The sequence below is a fragment of the Muntiacus reevesi genome, chromosome 5 (genome assembly GCF_963930625.1).
Source record: "Muntiacus reevesi chromosome 5, mMunRee1.1, whole genome shotgun sequence".
In the NCBI taxonomy this organism is placed as follows: domain Eukaryota; kingdom Metazoa; phylum Chordata; class Mammalia; order Artiodactyla; family Cervidae; genus Muntiacus; species Muntiacus reevesi.
Genome location: NC_089253.1, coordinates 36,406,752 through 36,419,146, shown reverse-complemented (window position 1 = coordinate 36,419,146; position 12,395 = coordinate 36,406,752). Strand labels below are relative to the sequence as shown.

The window sequence follows — 12,395 nt, the reverse complement described above, 5'->3', positions numbered from 1 at the left end:
TCACCTTAAGATATATATATCTGCATATGAAATATTACAATAAAAAATTTTGAACTCGTCTAGATCTACCTACCAGTCTCCAGGGAAAAACACATCAAGATACAGAGAAGCAATCCTCTAAACCTACAATCCCCCACCTTTTGTCACAAGGGGCTGGATTCCTGGAAGACAATTTTTCCACAAAAATTGGTAGGGAAATGATTTCGGGATGATTGAAGGATCTTTCACTTATTGTGCACTTTATTTCTTTTATTACTACATTGTGATATGTAATGAAATAATTATACAGAGCATCATAATGCAGAATCAGTGGGAGCCCTGAGCTTGTTTTCCTAAAACGAGACTGTCCCATATCTGGGTGATGGGAGAGTGATTGGGAGTAGCTGTAAATACACATGAAGCCCCACTCACGGGCCTGCTGCTCACCTCCTGCTCTGCAACCCGATTCTCAATAGACCAAGTGATGGTATTGGTCCTGCTGCCAGTGTTGTGGATCCCTGCTCTAAATCCTATTCTTGGGACATTCTGTAAGACAAACCATGTCACTTCCTCCCAGTTGTTGAACAAATAAATGGCTTTAAAATCGGGAGAGAGAGAGTTATTTAGTCTTAAAAGAGAACAACTTAAAAGTGAAACATATGAGTACGTTCTTTCAATAAACTGTGAAAAGACACCAGAGAATTTAGAGAATCAGGGAAATTTGAACATGGGCTGGATATTAGATGTTAATTTTATTTGGAACAAAATACATTGTGGTTATCTATATTTTGTGAGATGGTAACCTTTTCCTTAAAATACTTCAGCAGAGATGAATAAATAGCAAAAGAAAAAAGAAATTAAATGAGGGTCTGTCTTGACTTGAAAAGAGATCTGCATAGCTGCTATTGATTGAATTCTGTTGCCCAAAATTCAGATGTTGAATCCTTAAGTCCAGATGTGATGATATTAGGAGGTAGGGTCTTTGGGAGGTAATTAAGTTGATATGGGTTTCTGATGGTGGGGCCCTCATGATGGCATTAAATGCTTCCCCCTTTTTCCCTCTTATTCTCCCTCTTCCTACATCCCGTCCCCTACCACACATAAGATCATAGAAAGAAGAGAAATGATGTAAGTCAAGAAGTGTATCTTCACCAGAAACCTGACTGTCCACCACCTTGACTTGCACTTCTACTCTCTGTTCTATGACAACCTGTGGGACTCAGAAGTTAGTTTTGTAGTTCTTGATGCCAAATGATGAAATACAGTGTTGGTGATACTATTCTTACTTATTTATATTATGTTTGACATCATTTTGTAATAAATTCCCAAAAGGTGCATTTTGAAGGCTCTGTCTTAGTGGTACTTTGCAGTGCCCAAGAAAAGCAGATTCAGGCAGGCCCCCCAATAAATGAGTGGTTGGAGACCCACTTGCTCTTTATCCAGCTCTTCGGTCATCTGATTCCCATCCTCCACACCCGACAACCCCACCCACAGCCCCATCTGCACACCACGGCTAACCTCCTTGTTCATCCAGCTGGAGACTCTAATGAGCCAGGTCAGGGACTGGAGGTGGAAGGAATGGGGACGTTTTTAGAAAGAATGAACTGGGCAGCCCCCTTCCTGGTTTTCTCTTCCTTAGTGCCATCTGCAGGTGAGGGAGAGGGCCTGGGTATGGAGGGAGCCACTAGTGGGGCTCTGGGGACATTAGGAAGGAAAGGGAGGAGGAGTTCATAACCCAGGAACCAAGACGTGGGCAGATTGCTCAGCATCCAGGAGGGAGGAAAGAAGCACTGGGAAAACAATGGTGTCAACCACACACAGGGCCAAATCCACCCAAGTGTTCTGGGTAACCTTACTGGAGGTCATGATCTTCTTGCTGGAATTCCTGATCTGGACATGAAGAGGGTAGAGTTGCACTCACTGTAAATGAGTCATGGGGAGAGGGACAGATTCCCCCAAGGGCCCTTTCATTCCACTCTATGGGCATCATCCCAAACTGGGCAGCAAAATGGCAGCTCATCCAAGCATTTAAAATACTTCCTAATTTATCTAAGCGTCCTGGCAGGTGTTGTGCCCAGAGTTCCTTTCAGAGAGCCAATTCATCAGCCCAACTCGGGTTTCTGCAGAGGAAACTACAACCTTCCCAGTTGGTAACTTCTGACTTATAGCTACCTGATCTCATCCCACAGAACCCAAATGGTGGCAAGTTCCAGGGGGCAAGGCCTCTAAGGTCCTCCATCTCACAGCAGCTGTGTGGCAAATAGTCTTCCACTCCCAGTCCTGAGCCCAGGATCCATGGATATCACCAGGCAGTCACGGACCCCTGCCTACTAGATGCAGACTCAGAATCCTTGGCAACACGTATCTCTGAGTCACTTGTCCACTGATTGACATTGAGCTTCAGTCTGGAACAAGTGATCTGGAGCAAGTCGAGTCTCCCTCATCCAAGAGATGGGAAACTGAATCCTGGGGTGTATGAATCACTCTAAAACTGCAGGTAGGTTAGTGAAGACCAGGCAACCAGGACCTCTGGTTCTCAGGCTAGGAGACCTCCAGGAAGGGAAAGATGAGAGAAAGCTCAATTGCATCCACTTCTAGGCAGCTCTCAGAGGTCTACAGGCACCAGAGTGGAAGTTCCTTTCCCACTGTCCCTCAACTCTGGCTGTGATTCTATCAGAAGACCTGCCTTCTTGTAGCAGCAGGAATGCACTATTGGGAGCTGGTTCTACTAGGTTCCAGGCACAGTGGGGAGGCCCTAGCTGGAGTGTCCCCAGGAAGCAGTCATGCAGATGGTGCCTGACTCACTCCCAGCTCTGCAGGCCCAGAGCTTCCGCTCCTCATTCACACAACACCAACACTTGGGACACTGGGGCACATAGACCTGCATTCACAGCAAGCAGCATTCCATGTTCAGCCCTCTGAGAACTTAGACGCAGTGTCTTACTCTTTTTTCAGGGAACCCCAGGCTGAGTGAAGTTTGGATTGAGACAAGCCTATAATCAAGGAGCTTGTTCCCTCTTTGATGCTCAAAAAAGATCTTGGAGGTTTGAATGTCTTGAGAGGGGGTGAACCAGTCATGTTCGTGGGGGACTTTGCTTTATAGAACTGGTTGGAGAAAAAGGACAGACACTCAGGACAAGGTTGGACATCTCTGGGTCTCAGCTGGTTGTGAGTTGAGTTCCAGCCACCAGATTTCAGGGTCAGGTGTTGAAGTTATTCACAAGCCACCTTCAGAGAAGGAACAGGAGAAAGATTTTGCCCAGAGAGCCGTGTAGTCAGCTGACCAGAGGATCACACAGGGCAAGATGGGACAAGAGGTTTTGTTTGTCTCTTGGCTCTATCCGTTCCCTGGAGTTTCTACCCCTGAGGACAAGCACACAGAGATAACCAGAGTCACTGGTGATGCCCCTGGGAACGAATGCCCCTGGTGATAACCAGCCTGTGTAATTAGCCCTGGGCCCAGGGCTGACTCAGCGCTCTGACAGCACCAGGGTCTCCCTTCTGGGAAGCATGAGATGGTTCGTTGCTGCTAACTCACAAGCGAAGTATGTAACGAGGTCCTGGTTGGTGACTTGTGCCCAAGTTCCAAGGATTAAAGCTATATTGGAAGTGGAAAAGTAGCCATTCATTAAGCTTGATTACCTTGGGCCTTTACAATGACTATTTCTCACATCTAGAATGTTTTTCTCCCAGCTTTTTGCATTGCTGGCTTCTTCTCAGCATTTAGCATCATCTCAAATGTGTCTCCCTCAGACAGGCCCTCCCTGGGCACTCTTATCTCACACGCACAGAGCCTGATCCATTCAAAGAGCCCATAGACACTGACTGCATCTCCCTCTGCCTTTCATGGGCACATTTAGAGCTTGCAAATATTGAAAGCAGTTGGCGTTGGGCTCCTCTCGCTAGTGGTTCAGACTTGGTTCTAGATCATCCCTGATTATATGCACCTCCAAGACCCAAACAGAGGCACCCATTTGTTTTAGCACCACTAAGAGTGAAACTTTTTATTCTTTACTGAGACTGGGGTTTGCAGAGCACCAAACACAGTTCATCAGCATCGCTGTGCAGAAGTGCCCTAGTGAGAGCGAGTGTGTGTTGGGAGAGGCCTGACTGATTTCTGAACCAGTCCAAGCATTTACACTGCCGGAGCCAGGCCAATCCTGTCATTTCCTTGATCATAAACAGAGAAATGCAGCCACAGGAAGACATTACCCAGGATCCAGGTCTTTGAGTTGTTATCTTCCTCTGTGCCCCCTTGAAAGGTGCTAAAACAGTTGCCTCGAGAATCCTGGGGGAGTCAGAGACACACACCAGTCAGCCTGAGCCCTTACCTACAGCTGCTCTCGATATCCAGACTCAGCACACTTCTTGGTTTTATTTCCCTCTTTTGGTAAAGTATCCGGTGATTTTCTCAGCAGCTGGGGATGTGATGGTTCATCCAAAAACGAAAAGAGCCAAGACATGTGGTTGCCATATAGCCCGGGAGTTGGGGATGGGAGGATGGGAGATTTGGGATTATCAGAAGCAAAGCAATACACAGAGGACTCATAAACAACAAAGTCCAAGTGTATAGCACAAGGAACTATATTCAATATTCATTGATAGAACTGTAATGAAAAGAAAAAGAAAAAGAATATATATTTTTGTATGTGTGTAACTGAGTCAGTTTGCTGTGCAAAACAGAAGTGAAGGCAACACTGAAGATCAGCCACACTCAATCCAATTGTTCAGAAAAGAGCAAGAGTGTCCCACAGTCCTCCTCACTCTGTTTCTTTCCCTCTGAATCCTGGCCCATGCTTTCTCTGCAGAGAATGCTGGTTCTTCTCCTGCATACCCACAATATGTTTTGTTTCACTTTTACTTTTGTTTTGGAGTATAGCTAATTAACAATATTTTGAGTTTCAGGTGGACAGGAAAGGGACTCAGTCATACATATCCATGGATTCTTGTTCCAAAGACACCCCTCCCATGCAGGCTGCCACATAGCATTGAGCAGAGTTCTCTGTCCTACTCAGTAGCTTGTGACTTGTTATCCATCTTAAATACATTCATAGCAGTGCTCACAACACATTCTTTAAGACTTTGCTCAGGCCCTCTGGGGAGATTCCTTGGACCCACACTCACCCTCTTGGCCACTCCAGGCTTGGATTGGTGAATTACTCTGGTGCTCCACCCCCACTGGTTGGTCCGTAGCCCTCATCACCACTGATCTGCTCCCAAGGCCCATTTGAGAGGACCTTGGGATGCCATTTCCATGGAATGCAGTGTAAATTAGCCTAGACCCAAGCAGGTTTCCTTATGTCTCCATGAACTGCGCGGTTAGAATTACTAGAATTCCCTCTCTTCCTCAAAGCCCTCTTTGAGCCCATCAGCTGCTCTGAACTCTCATTGGGAGTTGACATGAAGCCACTGTCCTGTGTTGGGGCTGAGCAGTCACTGTGCACCCTTTATTCACCTTAGCATCCAATTTTCCACCGAGGGGACTTGTACTCTAACTCACAGAAGGGAAACTGGGCTTAGCAAGGGGAAGTTGCAGCCAGGAACTAGTGTAACCAGGCAACTTATCATTAAAACCAGGATAACTTTGAGGAGGGAAGGGAGACTGTTAATTTATGCTGGGACAGCACACTGGGACTGTCCCCAGCCATTCTCCTTGTCACATGGCTTATTTCAGGGACTGCTAGGGCTGACATTCCGTGTTCATGCATCTGAGGGCTCTGATTGAATTGAAGCTCTCTGAGGACTGAAGACCTCAGTGTTCCCCTCTCCTTGTGACTTTCACCATGCCAGCATGGTGTGGCGCCTCCACATTTATTTCAGGATGATCAGTGTCCCAGACGGACCTTTACTCTCAAGTGGTTGGTGTTGTGGGAGGCTCTGGCCCAGCCACAGAGGCTCAGGGGCTCAACAGCATCTGCAATAGTGCGAGATGGCCTGCAGAGGGCGGGCTCGCCCCAGCAGCAGCCCAAGAGATCCTGCAAGTTCCAATTTGAGAACCACCCCTCAGGGTTGTCCCCTCACCTTGAGGATGTAGGCTCGAGCTGGCCCTGAGTACTTGATGCCGTTGATGGTGAAGATAAGAAAGGGCAGGGTATTGACCGCAAAACATGAAACACAGTGCTATTAGAGAGGGGACGAGTGGTTGGCCCTGGAGATCCTTGTTGTTTCTGGAGACTGGGCGTGACCCTTTGGCATAACCCTTCACCTTGGAACCTCGTGGTGTGGCCCCGATGAGCTTCTGGATGTTATTGACCAGCATTGTTGGGCCAAGGATCAGTGATGTCCCAGTGTCCACAATGGCATGACATCCACAAGAACAAGCAATGACCTTTCTTTTCATGGAGATGCCGAGACATCAGGACAAAGCAGGTGTCAAGGTTACTCTGAATCTCCCCAGAATTGCCCCCTACCCTACTGTCTGTTTCCTGAACAGCTCTTCATCTCTTGCCCTGACTTTTCCTTTGCTCTGATCACAGCACCTTCCTTAACATCCTTGAATGCACTACTTGAATACACCAGGCTCTTTTGTACCTTGACCCAAGCTGGTCTTCCTTCCTGGAAGACCCTCCTCCCCTTTGAGTGGCTAATTTCTTCTCCTCTTCCAGATTCCAGCTTAACTGTCATGGTTTCCGGGAAGTCTTTCTCCCAGTGTGCATCAGTCTCCTGTCTTGGTCACTCTCTGTAGACCCTTCCTCATGTCTGGCATGTACCAAAGTGACCGTTCACTATGTGACTGAGTCATTTCTTGTGCATCTGCCTTCTTAGATGTGAGGGAAAGGTTTATTCTCATTGCCTCACTAGAGTGCCTGGCACATAGTGGATGAACAATGTTTATCTGTTCAATGAGTGAATGAAGACTGAAAATAATGAATGAGGATCATCCAGAGAGCTGTATCCAGTGTCGAACAAAAATGGGTCAAACACAAAGTGAAATTGGAGGTTCCCAGGAGCAGCAGATCCTCATAGGCGAAGGGGAGACCGGCTGTCCTGGCAGAAGGTGTCTCCCAGCACTGTTCACTCACCCAGCTCAGACACTGAGGCCCTGGCCACGTGATAACTGACTAGCCCAGGGGAAAAGGAAAGGCCAGCATTTTTCTGAGGGTATTACACAGAAACCCATCAGTCATTGCCCCTTGTTCTCAAGTCATTCCTGTATCCCACCTTCCTGATTCTCTCAGTTACAGCACCTGCCGCACTGTGGGCCTGGGGTAGGATAGGAGGCTATGGCTGCATGGGGTGTCTTTTATTATGAGTCACTAACAGGTCTCAGGACTGTGGCCAACCTCTCTCCACTGCTGACTAGTTTCTCCCTAAGGAGACCAGTTTCCCCCATTTGTTCAGGACTTTTCCTGTTTTTAAACTAACATTTATATGCACTGAGAAATTCCTTGGTCCCATGTAGCTCTGGATAGTTGGTCATCTTATCATAACTCTGTTCAGGCTGAGGAAATTCTCCCTAATCCTCTTTTTACCACACTGTAAAGTGCTCTAACCATGCTCCCCACCTCACACTCAGGGGTGCAGTCCTCCCCCAGCTGCAAAGGCCTCTCTGGACCCTGTGAAGCACCCTGGTCAAAGCCCTGGTGAGGAGCCTGGGGTGATTATGGATCCATGCATGGTTTGTGTATCTTTGTGTTTGTGTGTTTATTTGTGTGTATATTCCTTTGTGGCTCTGTGTGTGTGCTTGTGTGTCTCTGACTGGCTATGCATGTTTATCTATGCCTGTGTGTGTTTTTATGTCAGCCAGCGTGTTGATATGTGCCTGCTTGTGTACTTATACGTGTCTTGTGTCTGAGGGCAGGAGAAGGGAGCAACGGAGGATGGGATGGTTGGATGGCATCACTGACTCAATGGACATGGGTTTGGGTGGACTCCAGTAGTTGGTGATGGACAGGGAGGCCTGGCGTGCTGAGGTTCATGGGGTTGCAAAGAGTCGGACATGCCTGAGCGACTGAACTACCTGACTGACTGTGTCTGTATGTGTTGTTGAGGGTGGTATATATGTCCGTTGACTGTATGTCTGTGAGTGCATTTGTGTGTGTCTACCTGTGTCATTGTACAGATGTGGGAGCATCGCTTGAGGTGACCCTCAAAGGGGGAGGCTTACCGGTCCATGTTTACACACCAGTCACCTGCTTGGGTCAATGGAATCCAGTTGAGCTCTCCCTGGTAGCAGCCTTTGTCCACACCACCAAACATTTCCACACTGCCCTTCCCCGTGCATCTGTAGAGAGAAGAGAGAAGGGGATTTTGGGGGGACAGTAACAACAGCACTATCAGGGCTGTGCTTGTCCACCCATCAAGGCCCTAATGAGCTCCCTATTTACAGATGCAGAGATTGAGCCTAGGAGGGATTGAGAACCAGGTTGAGGCTGGTAACTGGCTAATGAGTGGCACAGAGGTTAGAAGCTGAGTCACCTGGCCAGGTTCCACCCACCCAGGCTTCTGCAGAGACCCTGGAACTCCTGAGACCTGAGTGCTCAGATATACCCTCAGAGGACAGTGTGCTGAAGGGTATTGGCCTTCCCCTTGCCCAACTTGTCATTTTCCAGAAAAATCAAGGACTGAAAGCACTAAGAGTGTGGCTTCTGGTCACCCATGGTTGGCTTCACTGGCCTGTGACCTGTGCTATCCATGGGGCTCCACAGTCAGGGTCCCCACCTCTGCTATCCCTGTCTTGAAATTCCCAATACTTGTTGAACAAGGGCTCCCACACTTTCATTTTTCACTGGCTCCTGAATGTTGGGCAGCCAGTGTTTGGTTCCCAGTGAACTAAGAGTGAGGAAGGAAAGATTTCTGCCATCCCTCTCCTTCCTTCCATATCAAATACACCAGCAAATCCTGCTGCCTTTTCTTCTAACTTCTATCCTGACACATTCCATTGGTCTTCCCCTTTCCTCACCCCTAGACAAAGCCGCTTCTCCTGAGCCTAGGGGCACAGTTGTGTTCCAATAAAACTTTATTTATAAAAGCCAGTGGTGAAGTCAGGTGAGGCCTTAGGGCCTTAATTATCCTGGGTTAGTTTATCTCTCATGATACTTCTGTATCAAGTGTTCTGTAATTTTCGTGCAACAGAAAGCATCTTACAGTTAACTTGGTGAGAGGGCATGTAGGTGAGGGCAAGGGTAACTAGGTGAGAGGGCAAGTTAACTTGGGAGAAGGCAAAGACAGGCTCAGAAACGGCACCTTGATTCTTCAGGTTGTCAAAGATGGGGATGGCTCCTCTGATGGACATGTAGGGGTAGTCCAAGCTCAGGAAGCCATCAGAGGGTGTATTGTCAAACTTGTTCAGCTCCAAGCTTAGGCCATATGGCTGGTCAGTGCTAAAAAGGTCCCCAATCTGTGCGGACGAGAGTATTCCCACATAAAGATTTAGGAAGTGGGGCTGGGACTAGGCTGGGGTGCATAGCCATTAGATCCTCAGAGAAGACTGAGGCTAAGCTGTGTCTTCGATGGACCTCAGATGGTTAGATCATGATGGGAGGGAAAATTGGGTTCTATTTGTGTGGGCTGTGGATTTTAAAACAACTGCTCCTCTGTCAAATTGGCCTCAAGCCCTCTGTCCAGGTGGGGCAGCCAAGAGACTCAGGTCAGGACCCAATGGTGACCCCTTCAGAACAAAGAGTAGAGAGCAGGAGAGCCTTCTACTGGCGTCACTATGACTGATGATAGAAATGGACTGAATTGATTGCAATGTATTTTGGAATCTGCATCTGCCCAGGATGGCAGACGCCAATTACACAATGTTGTTGGCATGGTTCTTATGACATAATCTTCTGGGAAATACACTTTGGGGATATGTGTATCTTTGTGTGAGTGTGTATATGGGAGAGAGATTAAAAGAGGGAGGGGAAATACTGAGGTCATTTGGGGGAAGGATTTATTAAACTCTGAAAGGCCCCTGGAGTGAGAAACCATTTATGAGGCCCCACAACCTCTCTGGCTTCCTTTCCCAGCCTGGATATCTAAAGTGCTTGACTACCCCCAGGGTGTCCAGATTAGTTTTATCCTGTCCCCAGACATCTTACACCAGCTTCAGTCCTGACAAGCCAGTCCAGCTCCACCGCTTACCTCATATGTGACCTCAGCAAGGCCCTTGCTGTCTACACCTCAGTCTCCTCATCTGTATCACGAGCTCATCAGAGTACCTGCTGTGTTGGGTTGCTGCAGGTTTAAATAAGTTATTACCATGAAAGTGCCTGGAACAGTCAGAGAATATAAAAACGGGCTATTTCCCCTCTTCTTGCTCCCATAAAAATGCACCTTGAGCTGCTCGTGAGCAGGGGAGCTGCAAGTCCACACCCCAAGGCACTCTCTGGGTTAGCTAAGCTGGGAATTTGTCTGTCACCACAGGCGCTGTCTCCCCAGGGACAGGAACCTGTGGGTCAGATGGCCAATATCTATGGGAGTTAGAAAAGGATGGGTTCTGCCAGCTGGTCCTGCAACTGTTTTGTAAGCAGCAGTCACTCCGTAGTCAGTCCTGACTCACTTTCTGTTTCCACATTATCCAAATGGAGTCATAAGCAAGAAATCCCTTCATTATCCCAGTTCCATAGATGATACTGATGGGCGTGTTCATATCCCGAAAGGTGGAAGACTCATAGTATTTGAAGGCATTGCGTGTATCTGCAGACATGAGAGATGAGGGTCATACAGGTGCCAAAGGTGGAGTAAGGGGTGTCAGGGAAGTAAAAGATGGATGGATTGGGAGGTTCTTGTGCTCACAACACGTTGGACTGTTGCAAAAGATGGAGGGCACCCACAAGTCAGATGAGCCTGTATCAAAGATAACCTGAAACTCCTCAGAGGGTGTTCCAATGGTGATGTTACCCAGGAAGGACAACTATGGGGACCAAAAGGGGGTTGGTTAGTACAGACTTGGCTCCCTTTGACTCTCACACTGCTTCCTCCCTCTGGGTGTCACATGTCTCCTGAGATCACTTTCCAGCCACTGTGAAGCTCACAGCCTTTGTCAAGAGGTGCCTGCATTTGTTTTTCTCTGTGCTATGTGGGATACAGGATACTAGCCCTATGATCAGACTTTGAAGCAATACCTCCTGCATTGGAAGCCCAGAGCTACAAGCACTTGACCCCAGGGAAGTCCTAGTACCTTCATTTGAGGAGCTCTCTAGTCTCCTCTTCAAATCCAGCCTGGGCACATCCTTCCCCAGGAGGTCCACCTTGATCAACCCTAGCTGCTCCGTCTAAACTCAGACCATATCCAGTATACACCACACATCTCACCCTCTCATTTGACATGTATTTCCTCTACCTATTTCTCACGCTGGCCTGGGCATTCTTGAAGACAAAATGAGTCCTTAAAAATTCTAATAAAAATAATCACAGTGTTAGATTCCTATGGCCTTACACAGATTAGGGGTTCAGTAACATTTACTGCTGTGGTTCTTGCATCTGTGGAAGTTGAACTCCTCTGCCTGGGGATTCACACTTGCTTTGCACTTGGCTTTATCCTTTCACCAGAGATGGCTCACTCTTTATCTGTAACTGAGTGGCACTGTTAGTTCAGAAGGAGCAGTCTCCCTCAGACTAATGACACATCTTTGACACAGAAATGGATGTTTACCTGCCACCTGGTCATTGCTCGTCCCAGTCACCACAGACCAAGAGTTGAGGATGAGAATGCCTTCTCCTGTGGGTGGGGTCCCTGTTTCCCAGTGTTTCTGCCTCCTGAAAGAGCCCCAACCCCAACATCCCACCTGCCACTCCAGAGGAACTCCAATGCTAGGCCACACCCCAGGGGGCAAGTGGAGCACCATCCCCCCAACACTCTCACATCAAGGAAGTTCCTCATGGGTACAGAAGTTATATTTGAGTTATCAGTAGAAATCTGGGGCAGTCTAGAAGCATGTTCCTTCAGGAAACTGTTCAGCAGTTTCTTTTTCACTGAGAGTCTCTCCCATTGTTTCATTTTCATTAGAGGTATTCTTTCACCAAGCATTGGGGAAAAAAACAAAGAAGAAGCAACAATCAGCTGTCTCTGTTAAGGTATAAATGTCGTTGTAATGGCACTGTGTACTTTCCAATCATTTTTATGAGTCACCTTATTATCAGAATTTTATGCATGTACCATGACAAAGACACATGTTTGAATACAGGTTCTGTTCCATAATCTTTGGTAAGCCATATGACCATGTGGTGTCTCAGTCTCTCCCTTGGTAAAAAGGTGGAGTGTAACAATTCCCACCCTCCAAATAGAATATTTGGGGGATAACTGAAATGATGGATATAAAGTGAAGTGAAGTCGCTCAGTCATGTCCGACTCTTTGTGATCCCGTGGACAGTAACCTACCACGCTACTTTGTCCATGAGATATTCCAGGCAAGAATACTGCAGTGGGTTGCCATGTCCTTCTCCAGGAAATCTTCCCAATCCAGGGGTTGAACCCAGGTCTCCCA

General features: G+C 47.5%; 1 protein-coding gene across 1 annotated transcript; it reads right to left on the bottom strand.

The window, feature by feature from the left end:
- Nucleotides 1-4,114: 4,114 nt before the first annotated feature.
- On the bottom strand, nucleotides 4,115-11,908 carry LOC136169273 (pregnancy-associated glycoprotein 1-like). Its single transcript, XM_065937067.1, has 8 exons — nucleotides 11,774-11,908; nucleotides 10,705-10,822; nucleotides 10,469-10,605; nucleotides 9,123-9,319; nucleotides 8,088-8,203; nucleotides 6,185-6,327; nucleotides 6,001-6,099; nucleotides 4,115-4,267 (listed from the first exon to the last, which is right to left on the bottom strand). The coding sequence occupies exons 1-8, from the start codon at nucleotides 11,906-11,908 to the stop codon at nucleotides 4,115-4,117; spliced, it is 1,098 nt and encodes a 365-aa protein (XP_065793139.1).
- Between the last annotated feature and the right edge of the window lie 487 nt (nucleotides 11,909-12,395).